The sequence below is a fragment of the Schistocerca cancellata genome, chromosome 9 (genome assembly GCF_023864275.1).
Source record: "Schistocerca cancellata isolate TAMUIC-IGC-003103 chromosome 9, iqSchCanc2.1, whole genome shotgun sequence".
Classification (NCBI taxonomy): domain Eukaryota; kingdom Metazoa; phylum Arthropoda; class Insecta; order Orthoptera; family Acrididae; genus Schistocerca; species Schistocerca cancellata.
In genome coordinates, this window is record NC_064634.1 from 63,350,213 (window position 1) to 63,371,435 (window position 21,223).

The window sequence follows — 21,223 nt, forward strand, 5'->3', positions numbered from 1 at the left end:
TTACATAATGCTGAAGAAAAGGTCTTTAGTTCCTTTTCTCCCCTTTCTGTAACTACTTGAATATCATTCTGAAACTAAAACCCTCTGTAAACTTTGACAAAGTCAACTGTATGAAAAACACTGAAAGGCTAATAAAAATATTCTATTCTATTCTATTCTATTCTTAATTTAAAGACTGCATAGTATAATAATTTTTTAAAAAAGTACAAGAATTTGCTGCTTCCAATCATAAGACTGTAACCTTCATAACAAAACATTTTTATCTTCCCCAGGTAGCATCTTTACTGTTATATCATATATTAATGAAGTTAAATCCACATTTGCTCCTAGTTTTGAAATAAATAGAAAATACAACATGTGTATTATACAGTACTGAGCACTTTCCTAGTTTTAGTATCAATGAAATATACTGTTTCTGCTTTATCTTAAGTAATTTGCTCAGTTTTGCACTTATAGTAAATTTAGGCACCAATTTTTAATTGTTTGGAACCATTTAGAACAAATTTATTTTGCATTTTATTTGAAATTGGCAATTACAAAGGTGCAGCATACAAGGGGGACCAATTTGTCTCTAAATGTCTTATTTATTTAGCATCCGTGTCATCATACAAACAATATTGGACTTGTCATACATAGAAATTAACAATATAGCATATAAAAAATGAAATTGTCTACAATTGGAATTGTCATACACAGAAATTAAAATATAGAATGTTCAAAATGAAATTGTCTATAATAAATAACAGTAAACTTACAGTTTCTTCCCACATAAATGGTTTATAGTAATTTGTATCTCAGTAACAGCATATAACTAGTGCTATAGGTGGTAAAGTATAATAAAAGCTGAAACAAACGAAGATAGAAAATTTTGGAGGTTAGTTTGTAAAGTCATTTTCTTGGTTTTCAAGATATTCATTCATTGAGTAGCAACATTTATCAATTAAAAATTTTCTAAGTTCCAATTTAAAATTTGTATTGTCCTTTAAATCTTTAATGTACTGAGGTAGTGCATTATACAGCTTAATGCCCATGTGGCTTACATGCTTCTGAGTTCGTGTTCTCCTTACTTGTTCTATGTGGAGATCATTCTTGTTCCTTGCGTTATAGTTGTGATAGTCTGCATTTGTGTGGAGATTGCTTAGATTAGCTTTGGTTAAGAGTGCACATTTACATATATAGACTGATGGCAGAGTAAGTATTCCTAATTTTTTGAAAAGAGGTCTGCAGTGAGCTTGTGTCAGACTGTGGGTAATTGTTTCATAGCTTCATCTATATGCATTCCTAACACTTTTGCAAAGTGCACTCTCTCTATTAATCTGTCACCCAGTTCTAGATTAATGTCTTCATCCTGAATCATTTTACCAAACTGTATGTAATTTGTTTTCTTTGCATTGAGTGTAAGTTTATTTGCACTGAACCAAGTCTCAATACTTTTTAGGATTTTGTCAGTAGGTGACTATAACGAGTTTTTAAAGTCGCTCACTATCAGACTTGTGTCATCTGCATATAGTACAATTTTGGCTGTATCATATTGTAACTGTAAACCATTGACATATATGAGAAAGAGTAGTGGCCCTAAGATGCTGCCCTGGGGTACTCTTAAAGGAACTTCTTTTGCTTCTGAAACAAACCTTATTTTTTGATTTGAATTTACAGTGGTGAGCTCTACAATCTGAGATGTGTTTTTGAGATATGACTCAAACCACATTTTAACTCTTCCTCTAATACCTACTGCTTCCAGCTTATCAAGGAGGATTTCATGGCAGACTGCATCGAAGGCTTTAGATAGATCTAAATTGCTTCCTACTACACTTTTGTTTTTCTCCAAATGTGTAATTATTTCTTGGGTGCAGTCTATGACTGCAGTTTCTGTGCTTCATTTTGCACGAAAACCACGTTGTTTACTATTCCAAAGTTAATTATTGTCTAGGTAACTAGTGACTCTCAATTTCATCAGTTTCTCTAATATTTTGGAGGAAGGAGGAAGAAGTGATATGGGATGGTAGTTTCCTATTTTATGTCTGTCTCGATTTTTAAATAGTGGCCTCACTTTTGAGATCTTCAGTCGCTGAGGAAACACACCTTCACTAAAGGATAAATTTGCAATATGTGCTAAAGGTTTTGCAATCTGCACTGCAGTCCTTATTATGATTGAAACTGGTATTTCATCAACACCTGCTGCCATTTTTGGTTTTAAGCTTCTAATTTTTCTGAATCTACAAGAGAAAATGCTCAGTCAGCTACATGCATTGACAATATTTTAACAAATTACGTATTTGAAGATGGATATACTCATAAATTTTGTCTAGATCTAGGAATTTCTGATCATTCAGCATTATTCATTGAGCTACCCAGAGCAGGTAGAGAAGTCCCTTAAAAAAACGCTTATGTAAAAAGGATCTTCAACCAAGAAACTTTGACTCTATTCCATGATAAGCTGAAGGAGACAGAATGGCACTTTAATAAAATTATTTCATGCACAGCAAATTTTGAAGCATTTCTAAGGGATTTTTTAAGTGTTTTCAATGAAATGTTTCCACAAAAAGCTTATTTTAATAAAATGAGAAAATTAAAATGGATCACTAAAGGTATAAAAATCTCCAGTGTTAAGAAAAGGCAGCTACATAAGGAACTAAGACATAATAAAAAAATTGAATTTATTGAATATGTTAAACGATACAAAAGTACATTTAAGAAAGTTGTCAAAGCAGCAAGCAAATGACAAATAATAAATTCATCTTAAAACATGAGAATAAATCAAAGGCAGTGTGGTCAGTTGTAAAATACAAATCAGGTATCAAAGCCTCTAGACATGGAATTAATACAATTAAACTTGAAGATGAGATCATTGTAAATCCGGCTCAAATTTCAGAATGCTGCAATGAGTTCTTCATCAATGTAGTGAAACCAGAGGTTAATGTTGCAGCTTATGAGAACAATGTATGTCCCTTTGGACTACATCATAATTCTGAAGACCTCGCAAAATTCAAAACAGTTTCAACAATAGATGTAGAAAAAATTATATTAAAACTAAAAAACAAAAATTCTGCAGGTTGGGATGGAATACCAGCAAAAGTCCTTAAATTTGTGTGTAAAATAATAGGATACCCACTATCTAAAATAATAAACCAATCCTTTGAACAAGGAAGCTTCCCAGAGGTGCTGAAGTATGCAGAAGTAAAACTGTTGCTCAAAAAAGGGTCATGAGAGGATATGGGGAATTATTGTCCCATCTCCCTCCTTCCAGTCCTACCAAAAATCTTTGAAAATGCCGCTGCTATGCAGATTCGAAATTTTATGGAGAAATGTGATATTATTACGGGAAACCAATTTGGTTTCCAGCGTGGCAAAAGTACTATTGATGCAATTAACAAGTTTATCGACAAGATCATCTATAAGCCTGACAAGTATGGGATCAAGGGTAATGTTCTAAATTGGCTTACTTCATACTTATCAAATAGGAAACAAAGAGTGATTGTCTCATCAAATACAGCAAATTACTATTCAAAATGGAAAACAGTAGCCCAAGGTGTCTCTTAAGGCTCGATTCTAGGACCTATTTTGTTTTTGTTCTATGTTAATGATTTACAGAACAATATAAATGCTCCATCGATTTTATTTGCAGATGACACATCATACAATTGAAAACCAGGAGCCAGAAAACATCCCTCTCTACATAATAAACACAATGAACAAACTAGAAACATGGTTCCAACTGAATGTATTAAGATTGCACATCCTCAAAACCCACATGGTCCAATTCAGAACAAAACAGTCAAAGCCCCAAGAAATTAAAATAACTCATAAAAATCAGGATATAGAAGAAGTGGATTCTGTGAAGTTTTTAGGGTTAAACCTAGATAAAAATTTAAATTGGAATAAACATGTTGACTACCTGTTAAGCAAAGTTTGTAGCTTTGCATTTGCTATTCAAATATTATCTGGTGCAAAAGACATGAATACAAGGAAAATTGCATATCACAGCTACTTTTAATCAGTTGTAAGGTATGGTATTATTTTTGGGGGAAATTCAAGCAATATATTGCGCATACTAAAGTTACAGAAAAGAATAATATGGAACATGTGTACTGCCCATCCAAAGACATCATGTTGCCCACTATTTGAAAAACAACAGTTATTAACAGCTCCCTCCTTATACATCTATGATATTATCATCTTTCTACACAGCAATTTAGAGTTATTCGAGAAAAACTGTTTGAATCACACGTATAACACCAGAAACAAAGACAATTTTATGCTTCCCACTCATCGCATAAACCTATATGTGCAGTCTCCTCAGTATATGGCAATGAAAGTTCTAACAAGCTAAAAGGAAAGAATGTTCTGAGTATGAATGTAGAGACACTGAAAACAAAGCTATATGATATACTTGTCAAACGCTGCTACTACACTGTTGAGGAGTTCATGAAGGGTGAACTGAACATTTGAGCAGGATAAATTTACATATAGTCAATGTAGCTGTCTTTCACAAAAGGGAGGAAATAAAAATAAAAGTTCATATTAATGTTAAAATTCTTTGTACCAATTACACCTAAGTTGTGTTATCCATTTTTTTGACGTGTCTCCTGTACACTAATCATATGATTAGAAATTGTATGTTATGAGATGAATAAAACACTATTCACTGTTCACTCTAATTACTTCCTGTTCATTTGTTGAAGGAATATTCATGCTGCAGGCAACCCTTGGAGCATGTATTACTTTTTGTTTTATGAAGTTTAAGTTTAATGAATGTGGTACATTTAAAAAATATTTATTAATATAGTTTGCCATTTCCTTCTTTTCTATATTGCAATTTTCACTGCTTTTGAGTATTATTTCTTCCTCTTCTCCTAAGGTAGTAGTTTCATTCCTTACAATGTCCCATACAGTTTGTGGTTTGTTGTCTGAGTTACTGATTAAATTGTCATTATATAGCAACTTTGCCTTTGCTATTGCCTTTCAGTATATTTTTCTGCATGTTTTTACATATTCTACAAACTGTGGATCTGAGCAAGTTTTAATTTCTTGGTTCAGTCTTTTCATGGTTACACTGGAAGTCCTAATGCCTGTAGTTATCCAAGGTTTGTGTGCTTTTTAATAAACCAAGGTCAGTGTTATTTACCTCCACTTCACTGGAATCTATGTTTGAGAATATATTATCGACGAGGGTCTGTGATGTGTGTGCAACTCTTGCACTCTTTACATTTGTGGCTGCTGAAAGGAAAAATTCAGAAGTTAGGTCTGCTCAGTTTCAATGTCTTCCTGTGAAAAGCATTCCTAAATATGTGTTCTTTGAGTTTAAACAATGGAAAGTCCAGGATAGAATAACAATAATATTATGAAAAGGACAGACTGTTATTCACCCTATAGAGAAGATGTTGGGTTGCAGAGAGGTCTGCTATATATGTAAGCTTCCAGCCAAAAGGCTTTCTTCTGAAGTAGAAAACACACACACACATTTTCACATAAGCACAACTCACACACACATGACCACTGTCTCTGGCCATTGTGACCAGACATTGTTCTTTGAATTTAATGCAGCTACAGATAATCCTCTGAACAAAACTCTCCTGGGGTACCTGATACTCCTATTCACAAATCTCACTGTGAACTTTTTGCACTCTCTACTGACAAAAATTAGAATTCGAAGCGAATTCATGGAGACACTAAAAACAAAATCAGCAATCTGTTATGTCAAGCATATTCCAAAGATACATCCAAGCTTGCACTGGCAGGCGGAATTAATTTAGGTCTTTGAAACTGCTGTTATTGTCATTCTCATCTGACCAGCATAATGTATTTGAAAGGTTAAAAGGCTGTGACCGAAAGGGAGAAACTCATAAAAAGTACTGAGAAGAATTTACATTGCAGTCTTCCTGTATGGTGTAGAATGAGACTGTTTAACACCATGACACCCTATACCAGTGAAAAATACGAAATATGGTGATATGCTGACCATTTACATGATTATACTGTTTTTTTTCATACAGTTATTTATACTTATTTTCAATCCACAGTTGGTCCTAGAATTTTTTCTATAACTTGCACTTCTTTTACTTCCGACAATGAGTTGTTAATGTGAAGGTGAAACAAGGTTCAGAGTCCACCTGAAGCAGTGGCTCATCCTACAACTGCTATAACTGGATACATAAGTGAGATTATCAAATGTCACAGGAAGGTAAGGGCACTGTCGTGCTCAAATCAACCTTCAGGCTGATAATAGCAGTTGTTCACATATTTCTGTAATACACAAAGACTGACTAATGGATAGTGTGAATCATTTATTCTTCTTCTTATACTAATGAATGTAGCTGTTGTTTTCAACCTATGACTGATTGTTGGCATTAACTTGATAAGTGAGTAAATGTGCTGTGAGGCATTTACCGGTCTGCCTAACTGTTTAAAAATATGACTACAAGAGGCTCTGGAGTGTGCAGCACATATTATCCTTATTAATGCTTCTGATAGAAGCATGACTGAATAAAGTAGCAAGGATGTGTGGCAAAAACTGGTTGTTATGGCAAAGTCCTAGCTGGCAGGAATGCAATGCTGAAATCCAAGTATGGAACTTTGCACAAAAATCATTGATTTCCCACAACAACAAAGTGATGGCCAATGGGAGAATGTTCCTTAGAGACCAGCAACATTTAACTTAGACCAAGTAATCTAGAAGCACTCACTTTTCACATATCTGGGTAAATCCAATCATGGCTGGAGTGTGTCAGTTAGGAATAGTATGCAGAGTATTTGAAACATTAAGGCTTATAAGTAAAATATTAGCTACTTACCATAAAGAAGACATGTCAGCCTTCGTCAGTGAAACACACACACACACACACACACACACACACACACACATACACACACAAGCAAGCACACCTCGTATTGACAGAGGCTGTGGCCAAAACCTATATGTGAGTGTCTTTCAATTGTACCTCTCTGCAACTTGATGTGTCTTCTTTACAGTAAGTAGCACTCTTGTCTTTTCCTACATTGTTGATATTCCTACCTGGAGTTTCCATTGTTTGGTAAAATATTAGCTGTTCAAAATAAAGTAGCACAATTGCAGGTACAATATTGATTGTTTATGAAGCCACAGAAGTCATTATTTTTATTCAGCAATTGTGACTGGAAGCAAACAACAATGGCTTCAAAAATTGCTCTCAGAATCTGTTAAGTGTGTACTGTAATTTGATTTTTGTGTGCAAAAGGATTTACAGCTGCTCAAATTCATGTGATTAAGACAATGGGTGAAGTAAAGGATACACAGCTGTGTTGAAACTTTAAAAGTACTGATACAAATGTCTATGATGAAGATTGTGCAACAAATGGACCAAATACTGTGACCTGAGTAATGACTGATGATTGGTGCCAGGGCTGTAGAGACCATTTTTGTCATGTTGTCATTTCCTGGCAGAGAATGTCAATGCATAGTGGCTGAACAAGCTAGTGCAATGTTACAAAAACTGCTCAGAAGTTAACTGCAATTAAGAGGAGGCGTGAAGGAAATTAAAACAACTACAGTGAAATACACCAAGTTGTTTACATCCACCTGGCATGATGCCATTAGCATCACAGACATCAGCAGGATGTCCAGTAGCATGACTTTATGATGATGTATTCTGGCTGATTACAAGCCTGTTATCTGCTATACGAGATCACCAAATGGGCAGTTACGTCCATCGACTGTTCCTAATGAAAACAATCGAGGTTATCATCGAAAGTTAATTTGACAAGGTGTGAAGACAGGGACATTGTTCCAAGAAACAATGGCCCCATATCAGTTGTATATAATTCCCATGTTAATCTGCTTTTTTATGCATGTAAGAGACTACTGATTCAAAAATAATATAGTTATAATAAATATTTTATTTCTTGTTAGAGGCATTTGGTACATGGAACTTCTGCCATAAAAAAGGGATAGTTGAACAGAGTGGCCATGGCAGGCAAGGTGGCCATAGGGGGTCCTCACATCTGTAAGGCACTGGCATTGCATGGAGAAATTAGTTTGTTACACATTCACCTTGGATGATAGATTGAAATGATGTGGAACAGTTCTTCCAACTTTATTTTTTTTTTATTTTTTTACAGAAAGAAAAGAAGATATACAAATGTGAGTTAGTAATTTTTACCCACCACATTTTACAAATTACAGGAACAGAAATTCTTCTACAGAATAGAAGCAGTTGGCTTATTCTCCCTGGAGGGCCCAGTGACCTCGTGAAGTCTAACTTGTTCACTACAACATTCCTGAGAGTTATAATACCCTGATGTAAGGTAAGTTTTCAATTTGTGTTTTTATTGTGGAGAGGGAATGTGAATAATGTCTTTTTAATGAAACTATGTTGAAAGCCTAATATTTTGACTCCACAGTTCTACTTTAGTTACTGAAATTTCTGTCACACTATATAGCTTTTGTGCAATGGCATCAATTTGGGCAAAGTGGCCATCTCAGCAGTGACTTCTGGTCACTTTGTGTAGGGGCAAAACATAATAGCTGTGCCAAAAAGAAGAGCTCTGTGGCGATACTCACAGCATGTAATTAGGAGAGTGACCTACCAATGGAAAATAAGAAAGAGAAGAAAAAGAATGGAAAGCAGTCGAAGAGAAGAAAGGCAATAAATGAGAAGAGTGTGAAGAGCAGGAAACCCAATCCTAGAAGAGCTCTTTTTGATGTCTATGATGAAGACAGAGAGTGCAAGTACTGCAAAGAAAAATTTTCAAATTCAAGGCCAGAAGAACAGTGTTTTTAGGACCAACTGTGCTCCCTCTGGGTTCTTTGTTAAATTATTTTTTATTCCTTATTTTTGAGTTTAAAACTAAATTGCCACTTTGTGCACTCATGTCTGGTCAAGTGGCCATTTTGCCACTTTGTGAAAACAGAATTGTTTAAAGTACTTAATTCGACCCTACGGTAATTAAACTATTCAATATTATACTTCAATATTTGCAGACTATAACAATTACTATGCTTCTCTTTCTATCGCTACTCAGTTTAAATTATGAGACTACATTGCTTGACCACTTTGCCCAGCTCTCCCCTACTTCTTACTGAAAAAACCAGGATGGAATGTAACAATACCAGAGCTCTCTGAGACTGCAGACGTGTGTGCAAGTTGCATTTGCGTTTGAGTGTGTGTGTGTGTGTGTGTGTGTGTGTGTGTGTGTGTGTGTGTGTGTGTGTGCGTACGTGTGCGTGCACGGCGTGTGTGTATGTGTCTACTGCTGACAAAGGCCTTAATGGTCGAAAGCTATAATTGTGTGCATCTTTTTGTTGTGCCTATCGCGACTCAGCATCTTTGCTACTTCTTACTGATCAATACTTGGTATTTATTTATTCATGCCCAGAAATAAAGTTCACTGAAAAGCATTGTCTGTAATAAATAATAGTTATAACATACAATAACAGTCAAAATACTATCTTACTTACATTTACAACAGAACCACCATGAATGGCTTCATAGAATCGATCACGCCAGCGTTCCAAGTCCAGGATATCAAACTTAATTTGATCAAGTTCTCGGTTGACATCCTTTAGAAAGAAAACATTTTATATTGCTGTTCTGTCTGTACAAATTTAAGATACAAATTTAAGACAATATATAATGCAAAATTCATTAATTAAATTTCCTCTTAACTTCTGTCTCCAGTGTTATTGAATTTTGTATAATATAAATTAACCAATATAATTCAGTAACATCATAGTATCCTACCCAAGAAATTTCTTCAACAACTATGTGCTTCATTTGACAGTAATTCATTGTGTATGATTTATATCAGTCCTAATATTATATCCCATTCTAAATCTGACCCATTTACATATTGCAATACTTACCAGATGCAACTTCTCCTTCCACAAAGATCTCTAGATACCACCGAGCTACCTCCTTACCCAACCTAGTCCTACAGAGACAAATCGGCATCGTTTAGTCCCAAAGTCATGTCTCATTCCTCACCTTAAATTTCTACATGATACATCACAGGCTGAACCCCTGTGCTCTTTAACAACCAGAACAACAATCAGAACATCAGACTAAGAATCTGTCCAACTTATTGAATCCTTTCTTGAGTTCTCCCTTTAACAGAGAGACACAGTTGATAGTGCCACATGCTCTTTGTCTGTGAGACTCCATGGTGCAAATTGCAATTTAAATGAAGATATTGATACACAGTCCACTGACCAGGATATTTAGGACAACAGCTAGATTCTCCTTGTTAAACTAAATGCTGATGATGAAAATTTCCACTGCCTACATTTACACCAGTTAACTCAAATGCTGCCATACTACTGTGCATTTGTTACTTCATCTACAGAGACAGGTTATTTACAAATTACTGATTAGTAACTGAATAAACTCAGTGTCTGGAATCTTAGTGTGTGTGTGTGTGTGTGTGTGTGTGTGTGTGTGTGTGTGTGTGTGTGTGTGTGTGCGTGTCTACGTGCATCTGCTTATGTGTATGTACGACTGAGAAAGAGAAAACAATCAAACATTATTACATAAAATTAATGTACTATATTCTGCAGTTACATATCACAAAATTCTCAGCATGCAGCCACACATAATGTTTTATAAAATATGCAGTACTTCTACAAGTGAGGAATTTCATCTCATAACAAACATAAGTATCATCTGTAAAATATCTGCCTATACTCAGTAATAAATATAAGAACAAATTTCTACCCGTAAGTTGGCAAATGAGTGCCGTGGTGGCCAAACTCTGCTGGAGACAATATTGTCAAGTTTAGGGAAGTAACCCTCCTCCACTGGTTCACGCCAGTTCAGTAGACGCCTGACACGAGAAAGCTTGTTGCTGAGTCGTTCAAAGTTGTACCTGTAAGAAAGGAAATATATTTGTCTTAATGCAGTAAAAGCAACCTTTGTAGGTTTCTCAGTTACTGATGAATGATAAGTAAATAAATGGTTTATTTGTCCATAATAACTTTTACAGTCATGGACATAGTCTGTTTATAAACATTTGAACATTAATAAGAGTTTAGAAATAAAGGTGAATTATACCCAACATTCATTAAAAATCCTTGACGAAGTACAAACATTTAGCAATTAACAGTTGCTTTAATTTTGTCTTTAATATGTTTCCAGTTAACAGTTATAACGGCACAGCCTACCCGACGACTCATATGAAATGTCCGATACCACCTTTTTCATATGCATCCAGATAGTTATGAGACAATTCAGTGCTTCCTAAGGCCTTGTATGTGTGTCTTTATATATATCATTCTGTCCTATTTGATAAAAAACTTGATATTCATTGTGAAGGCATGTTTAATGTTCTGGAAGAACGTGCATTGTCATAATTATTGGTGGATTGTTGTCATTGATAACATTATGTACGTATACTAAATTAAGTAACTAATAAAGAAATTGAAGTAATAAGTCCTTAAAAATAAATAACTAGAAACTGCAGAGATGTTAGCATAAAAAATCAGTGCTTATAATTAGCAAAATTGTAATCTAAAAATCCAATAAGCTTAGATCTCACTATCATGAGAAACAGCTTAAAAGTTATTACCAAGCGATGTATTTTCATTTGTTATTTATTTTTATGTCTTCCTCTGTAATTAATATTCTCTGTAATTACATTTATAATTAACACTACAATTGTTTACATCTCACAGTTTTCCAATTTCCAGAATTTGAGGCCTTATTTGTACATTCTATGTATTTATTCGGATAAAGCACAAGCTCTGTACTACCATTACATGTTAGTAAGCAAACCTAAACTGTAATTAATTACATAACTAAAATAATATGAGAGACATTATTGTAATTAAAGTTAAGAGCGATTTTCTTATGGAAAACTAAAGATATTACTATAAAAGATTGTCACTGAATATTGTATTTTATACCTTATTCGGCTGTAACATTAGTTTGTTTACATTTTGTAAATTTTAAATGTAACATCAAAACTGTACAAAATTAATAATGCTTTATTTTGGAATTTATTGTTAAAATTCTAAATAAGGCGATGCAGTGAGGCTGCGAGTTAGTTCTTGAGTTGTTGTTTTGTCAGTCAGTTTTTGAAGTTACTTTTGGAAGTCAAAGAACTCAGTGAAGTCTGTCCGTGTTTTGTTTACATGATGAGTGTGCAGTTTGGATGTCAATTAATGTGAATAAATTTTGTGAAGCATGAAAATTTCCCATTCATTCATCAATGGACCAGGCAGAAGAAACTTAGGTTAAGTAACATTCAACATGAATCGTTACACAGCTTTATGTTATTTGGCAGCCTGTTATAAAAATGTCTTTCAGTAGAAAATGGACTGTGATCTGTTGCTCTTTTATTACTAAATTTTATGTGGTAATCCTCTCTTTTTCTTGTATTATAATTATGGACTTCACTATTGATTATACTATGTTCCATATTTTCCTTCACAAACAGTATAATCCTGAGAACATACAATGCGTACACTTTTGGATGTTATACATAATGAAGTATTCTCTACAGGACTGATATATACTAATATTGGCTATTATCCTAACTGCTCTTTTCTGGGCTCTGAAAACCCTATCCATGTATACCATTGGTGCTCCACTCCAAATCTCGATACCATATTGTAGGTTGGAGCGTATGATTCCAAAATTGATTTGTCTTAAGGCAGGTGGCGCTATTGTGCTAGAAAGGTGTTTTAGAAAGTAGGAGTTACAGGAGATTTTTTTTTTTTACACACATAGCTGACATGCACCTTCCATGTAAGATGTTCATCTACTATAATACACAGGAATTTATGTTTATCAGTTGTTTCAATTGAATATTCTGGCTCAGTATCCACTTGTCTTGATTTATAATTTAGCAGAAACTCCATGAGAATTGCCTTGCACATATTTAGTGCCAATTTGTTTTTGGTGAGATATTCTGTAGTGAGGCTAATGTTCTCTGTATACAAAACTGAACATGAAAAATGAGAAATTGGTAATGGAGATGTGATGGCAGTAGGGAACTGAGAATTTCATATTAAGAAACTTGAAACACTCAGTTCTGGGAGAGACCATATGAGTCGGTCTGTTCCAAAACTGGTCTTATCCAATTTTTTTTACGAAATGAGTGAAGCCTACTCCAATTTTCTTCAGTAGCTGGCGCATTGACTGATTAGTCTATATTCACTCAAAAGTTGTTCTTTACCATAGAAATCATTAGCTAAAAATCGGTCATCATTCCAAAACTTGCCTTTATTTGCTCCAAGTGTCATTCCAATAGTCGCCTTATCCTACCAGCCAATGAAATTCTTCATATTCCAGTCAAAGGAAACGCGCGATATTTTTCGCACATTTTTACAGCTGTCGTCAGTAAAGTCTGAAGACGTGTGCAGTTTTGTGACAAAATAGGATTACGGTGGAAGAAAGAATTAATCCAGCTCCAAAAGGCAAAGCAAGATGCCGTAAAAGTGATCCTGCTTTATGGAAGAAAACCAAGGAAAAATATAAAAGGTAAGAAAGACGTCAAATCTGTGCAGTGTGTTTACACGACTGGTTTAGGCTCTGGTGTCAATGATCAGTGAATGTATAAAGGTTAACAAAACGGTGGTGGTGGCTGCTGAAAATAAATTTTAGGTGTTCACAAATTTTTAGTAATACACTAGATTGTTTGCGCAGATAATTTTTTTTTATTTATGGTGATGAGCAGTTTCAAAACTCTCAGAGATTTATCATCTGTAGTAGATCACCCAAACATTTACTCCATACAAATTTTTTGATTCAGGTAAAGCTCAAAGTGTGAAATAGCATTTTCTGTAACAGTTATGATGACAGTCTGAACAAATTTATACAGCTACAACCACTGAGAATAATAATAGTAGTAATAATGGTAGTACAAATAATTATTGGCATATTTGAGGAGTGTGCTGTCATCTAGCGGGATTTATTTCGATCAAATGGGGACATACGTCTTGCAAACGTCTGTTGTAATGTGCTGCCACCTAGTGGCATTGACGTAAACTCTGTGTTACGTTTAACAGTATTCAAAGAATTTAATAACTACTACATCCACAAGGTGTCAAAACTTTGGGTGTTCACATGCTCTTGTGCTCTTACACAGTAGCTGCCACTGCAAAACGGGAATGTAACAACATTATATTCCTCTGATTTAATCAAACCCCATGTTGGGCTTTTATTATTAGTGTCCTGTTCATGTCCCATTTACATCAGGAGCTATTTTAAGGCCATTGTTTTTATTGTTACAGGCATGGGCCAATGGAACCGCCACAATACCCACAATGCAGTCATAGTGGACCAACGTACAAATGCAGGAAATTAAGGATGTTAGATGTTCAACAGTTCCATAAGAACTTCTACAGCTCTCCCAACAAAATTGAGCAAGACACTTTTATACTGAAATATCTGAGAGCAGAAAAGCCTAAAAGAGACAGACACGCAAAAGAAGGTAGCAGTAGGAAGAGTGTTGCTATTGAGTATTTTGTTAAACTTGCTAATACCGATAAATTTCAAGTAAAAATGTGCCAAAAAACATTTCTCAATATTTTACATGTCAGTAAAGATAGAATTCAGAGAATTGCCAGAAAGCACTACCAAACCAGTGAAATGCCTAAAGAGAAAAGAGATGGTGCTAGAGACAGGCCATAGTACGATGCAAAGAGACAATCTGTAAAGTCTTTTATTGAACGTTTTAAGTGCTGTGAAAGTCACTATTGCCAAGGAAAATCATTGCAAAGAACATACCTTCCTGGAAACTTAAGCATTGCAAAGTTACACAGCATGTATAATGCAGAGGTTTGTCATGATATGAGAGTGAAGCGATGGTTCTTTCGCAACATTTTCACAACAGGTTACAACATCGGTTTTGGTTCACCTGTAAAAGATGCATGTTCTACGTGCATTGAACTTAAGGGAAAAACTGAGCATGCAAAGGATACGTCAGAAAAGAATTCGATGATTATTCAGTTTAGGATTCATAAGTTAAAAGCGAAAGCTTTTTACGCAAAGCTGCAATAAAAAAGGGATGATATGCTCACAATGTCATTTGACTGTCAGAAAAATCTGGTTAATCCTAAAATACTGGATCAAATTGCCTACTACAGTCATCAGATATACACCTATAATTTTACAGTTGTGATGGGCCATTCACATACTGAACTGACAGTACAAAATGTTTTCACATATACGTGGATGGAACATGAATACAAAAAGGGATCAAATGAGATATCCTCTGTAATATTTGACAGACTTTCTAAATGTGAGTTATCGAACTACTCAAGTTTGCGACTTTGTGCTGATGGCTGCGGAGGACAGAATAGAAACTCTACAGTGATAATGATGTGCTGCTATTTTCTTTCAAAAGTGAATCCCCCAAATGCGAAGCGTATTGAACTGATATTTCCCATTCCAGGACACTCCTTTCTGCCATCGGACAGAGTATTTGGACAAATAGAGGACATTAGGACCAGGCCAGTAATTTGCAACCCAAAAGAGTATGAAGATATTTTCACATCGCATGCTCAGGTTTCTAAATTGGGTGTGGATTGCACAGTGAGAGACTGGAAGAAGGCTGCTTACAATATGATGAAAAAACCAAGTAGCTGGCATTTCAAATTTTCTTCAGCAAAGCGGTTCATCTTGTGTAAAACGTCTGAAGGAAATGTGACAGTACAAGGAGAACAGAATTACAATGTAGACTGTGGTTCAGGAAGGTCTGTGATGAAGAAAGGTAAACGTTTGATGAATATGGATGTTCCACAAGTTGTGTCCTCAGGAGTGCCCTTGAACCCAGCCAAGATTAAGGACATAGAGCATTTGCTACAAAAACATTTTGGATTGGAGTGGAAGTTGAATGAAGAAATGAAGAACTGGCTTTCTAAAAGAATTTGTTAGTGTCCAATACTGGAGAAACAAATTACTCCCCTGAAGAGACAATCAACGAATATTGTGAAACTCATGAGTATTTGACAGACTTAGTTATTTGAATGCTGCTCTATGAATAATTATGTAGAATCATTATTGTTTACTATGAACTGTGTTTTTTAAGATCTAATAAATGAGTATAAACTGAATGCATCAGCACTATCACAAATGCACAAAAAAAGTATATTCCTGAGTACATGAACTACGCACTTGCAGTGTGCTGCAACAAAACTTGTCTAATCCTGGATATAAAGCAACATAACCAACTTCTCATGGGAATAATTATATTCCCAATTAATCATGACTTTATTTATTAAAATTATGCATTCCTACCTGGAAAAGAGTTCAGTTTCTGTCGGCATTAAGAAGTTTTTAGTTTTTTGTGTCTCCTGTAAAATTTCTTATCATGGATAAGGCAAGTTTTGGAACAGACCGCCTCATATAAAAGAACTGTGGCCCATGTTCAGAAGAATAGGTGAGCTTGCACTTGATAGATATATATATACACCGTAACAAAATATTATCAAAAGATCTCTCAAAAACCTCAAAGAAGTTCAGATTATATGTAAGGGCTCTTAGGTGTACCAAAGTTAGATGGATGAGACAAACTGAAACCGAGGGCAGCAAAACAAAAACAGAAATACTGGACTTTGTTTTAAAATATTCCCTTACAAAGGAAAAACCAGGAGTATTGCCACAATGTAATTCTTGCAGCACTGCAAAGATCAGCAATTTAGATATTAGTGTTGGTAGCATTGATAAATAGGTGAAAAAGCAGAACCGAGGAAAGTTCCAGGTCCCAGTGGCTATCTGCAGCATATTCTTAGCTCAAATGTAATGAGGTATCTCAAACACAATGACTTCTTTCATGCCAATTAGCATGGATGCCTGAAACATCAACATGAACTATGTGAAACTCATTTCACACTTTTCTCACATTATATCCTGAAAGCCAAGGATTAAAGCAGTCAGGTAGATGCAGTATTTCTTGATTTTTAAAGATCACTTGACCCAGAACCACATCTACACCTAATACTGAAAATATGATCATATGGGGTATCAAGCAAAATCTTTGACTACATTGTGGATTTTTTGGTATGGAGAACATAGCATGTTATCTTAGATGGGCAGTCATCGACAGATGTAGAAGTAACTTCAGGTGTACCCCAGTACCTTTGCTGTAAACATTGTATATTTATGACCTTTCTGACAATATCACGAGTAGCCTCAGATGATGTGGTTATTTATAATGAATTACTGTCTGGAAAAAGCTGCACAAATGTTCAACTGACTATTGATAAGATTTCAAAGTGGTGTAAAGATAGCCAACTTGCTTCAAATGTTTGGAAATGTAAAACTGTTCACATCACAAAATGAAAAAAACCTATAACCTATGACAACAGAATCAATGAGCTCAGTCATATATAAAGCATACAGCAGATTTTGGCACACTAGTAGAATACTACAGAAATGCAATCAGTCTATGAAGAATATTGTTTACAAAACACCTCATGTGAACTATCTACATGAACATCTACATTCATTGTCTGCAAGCCACCATAAGGTGCATAGCAGAGGGTACCACATACCAATACTAGTCACTTCCTTTCCTGTTATTTTACATCAGCAATTAGCCAGATATCAGAGCATGCATCAGAACTCAGAAGAGAGACACCTGAAGCTGCAAGGTGGAAGGACCACCAGTGGAAGAGAACATGACACCAAGCAGTGGTGGAGCTAAAACGGCTGACTGATGGTGGACAGGATGCAGACAAGGACAAGGCCAAAGCAACCTATGTAAATAATGAAGTGCAAAGTGGAAACCTTCACCACGGAGATGTCAAAAGGTCAAGAGCAAAGAGACACATGATCCCAATTGTGACCAGAGAGAAAGAAGAAGTGCAAAGTGAGGTTTTTATCCAGTAGCACATAGTACAGTGATGGCAGTAACCAACAATATCAGATGCGAATGCAGAACTGACTGACTGTTTGCTGGGTGCCCTTATTCATATTTGCAGTGAGGAACACTAGTGACCAGCATATTCACATGGCGAGATGACTAGTGTTCTCACACTGTGAGCAGGACACTACAGCGAGACTGTTCATCTAATAGCCTTTTAGGTTCAATACCTCTGGTGGGTATTCAACTTCTGTGGAGCCAGATACCAGATGTTTTGCTCACAAATAGAATGAGGGAAAATGACTGTCTAAAAACCTCCACACAAGTCCCAATTCCCCACATCTTATATTCATGGTCCTGATGTGAAACATAGATTATCAGTAGTAGAATCATTCTGCAGTCAGCCTCAGATGCCTGTTCAGTAAATTTATGCAACAACGCCTTGCAAAAAGAGCATTGCCTTCCCTTCACGGATTCCCTTTTGAGCTCACAAAACACGTCTGTAATACATGCACACTGATCAAATCTAGCAGCATGTCTCTGAATTACTGTGATGTCTTCCTTTAATCCGACCTGGTGGGGATCCCAAACATTTGAACAGCTCTCAGTGCTCAAGCATGTGGAACCCATATCAAACAGCACTAAAAAGAAATACTGAATGTATGCAAAAAGGGCAACACAAGTGGTCACAGGTTTGTTTGACCCATGGGAGACAGTCACAGAGATGATGAAGAAGCTCAACTGGTAGGCACTTGAAGAGAAATGCAAACCACCATAGAAATCCTACCACCAAATTTTCTAAAACCAGCTTGAAACAATGAATGTAGAAATATGTTACAATCCTTTATGTACTGCTCTGGAGTGGATAGTGAGGAGAAGATTAGGTTAATTACAGTGGACACAGAGTTGTTTAAAAAGTCATTCTTCCTGCATTTCATACAACAATGGAATGAGAAGAAGCCCTAATAACTGGTATAATGGTTAATATCTGTGCCACACCCTTCACAGTGGTTTGAAGAGTATGGATGTAGATATACATACATCTGTGATGCTCTGGACACCTAAGTCTTCTGGTTAGTGCAGTCATTCATTCATCCAAAATGTTCTACAGATGCCATCTCAAACTAGAACCTTCAGGGATGTGGAACACATCAAAGAACTTATTAACAAAGAGAAGGAGTTGTAAGAAATAATCCTGTTCACTCCGATGATAACTGACAATCCTAATCCACTTTATACTATTTACAGTTACACAGTCTCAAAATATTATAAACTTGGCAGGAATATTATTACTGTAAGAAAAAAATGCAGCTTTCTCAGTTGAACGAAGTAACGTTAGTTTGTTTTTCTTACTTGTGGTTTAATATTTAAATGGCAACACAGATAATTATCAGATAATAGCAGCATTTAGACACCTGATGTAAGAATGTGGGGCTGTTTTCAATAAACCTGTTATAGTGTTGCAAGTTGTCGACATCTATCTACTGTAAAGTTAATGCTGAAAATAGAAGTGATTGTTTATCCTATGGTAGGGACACATGTGTTGGACTCAGATAATTGAGGAAATCTTCAGAATATGGAAAATTCCATGAAACCAACACTGAAGTTCAGTAGTTAAGTATTGTCTGTCTTGAACACAAGCAATTATTCAAGAAATACACAGGTGATGCAGAGGAACAAAAATTCAAATCCTATGAGAGGTATAGTACTGTCAGTGCTAACTGTGGTGGGAATGAGACAGGAAAATGCAAAGATCTACTTCTCTGGTCAGAAATCTACCATCACAGGGTTGGAACACCTACGAATGACATCAAAGGACCAAAGGATATTTCTACACTTTTTTAAAGAGGGGTGGGGTTTCATTATAGGCTAGGAACACTCTGCTCCACCTTCCCCTCATGTGGGGTCAAGTGGATTTCTGAGAAAATCATAGAACTATCTGAAATGTGCTTGTCTGCCATTGTGTGCTGCTGTGTGGGAAATTTCCTTACTTTTTTGGTATGTTTCTTTCTACGAATCAGCGTCTCTGGTTTAAGGTGAATCGCAAATATCCTTTTCATTATATTGTAATGTTAACAATCGCCACCTGTATGGCACTTGGTGTGAGTGGAGCTGACTTTTGTTACTTCTCTTTTCTGAAGAGGGGACCCCCTGCTTGAATGCCTTTTTTCAGCATTCCTAAGCCTAGAAGAGTTATGGATTCTCAGTTAGCAAGACTAGAAACTAAAAATCACATGCATGCAACAGGCCTGATATACAGGGGTAGGCAAAATAATCTGAACAGTGGTAGTAATGGGATGATGTGTTTGACAGTCAACAATGGGGGTAAGCCACGTATCGTGCTGGACTGTGCATATTCAGTACAGACTAGGCATCAGTGCAGGTTGTTTATGAGTAGTGCACACTTCGTATTTGCATTCAGAGGCCTTGGTCGATGTTGAATGAAAGACCTAACAGAGTTCCAAAGAGGGCAGGTTGTAGGGGCCCAATTAGCTGAGCATCGGTAACCAAGACTGCCAATTTATTGAATGTTTCAAGAGCAACTGTTTCATCAGTCATGACAGCCTACACAAAACATAGCAATACATCATTGTGTAAATGTAACATCATGCACAAATCAAAATAGATGACAGAGATCATCATACACTAACACAAATTGTGTCAAAACAATACAAAACTATGGCACCTAAAGTGACTGAAGAGCTCAATAGCCACCTTCGAGATCCTGTATCTATCAAGACTGTCTGCTGAGAACATAAAATGAACATTCATGGATGAGCTACTATATCGAAACCATTAGTGACAACAACCAACACAAAGAAGTGTAAAACATGTTGTCATGAGCATAAATCCTGGATGGCTGATCAATAGAAACACATCATATGGTCCGACGAGTCAACGTTAACATTATTTCCAACACTGGGCTGCGTTTACGTCTGCAGAATGCCAAAGGAAGCCTACAATCCTGACTGCTTGATTCAAACAATTAAGCATGGAGGTGGAAGTGCGATGGTGTGGGCAAACATATCATGGTATTCTGCTGGTTCCATCATTACTCTCAAAGACTGTGTTACAGCCAAAGAATATGTGAACAATAGGTGATCAGGTGCACCCCATGATTCAGATGTTGTTCGCCAACAATGATGCCATAGTTCACGAAGATAATGCACCCATTCACACAGCCAGGGCAGTACAGTTGTGGTATGAGGAACATGCAACTGAAATGCTGTTTCTTCCCTGGCCAGCACAGTCCTTGGACTTGAACATTATCGAACCCTTGTGGGCGGTATTGGTGTGCAGACTCCGGAGCAGATTTCCGCCTACCTTGTCACTACAGGAGTTAGAAGGGACTCTGATCAAAAAGTGGCATAACATTCCACTGGATACTATACAATCATTATGGGCCAGTATTCCAAGAAAAATCGCAGCTGTATTATGATCAAAT

General features: G+C 36.0%; 1 protein-coding gene across 1 annotated transcript in view; it reads right to left on the bottom strand.

Annotated features, from left to right (window-relative positions):
• LOC126101082 (phenoloxidase 2-like) overlaps positions 1-21,223 on the bottom strand; it is a 99,166-nt gene that overhangs the window by 27,849 nt on the left and 50,094 nt on the right. Inside the window, exons 6-7 of the mRNA XM_049911760.1 lie at positions 10,686-10,836; positions 9,434-9,535 (exon numbers count right to left, since the gene is read on the bottom strand). Of these exons, the coding sequence (XP_049767717.1) occupies positions 9,434-9,535; positions 10,686-10,836 (253 nt within the window). The remainder of the gene's footprint in view (positions 1-9,433; positions 9,536-10,685; positions 10,837-21,223) is intronic.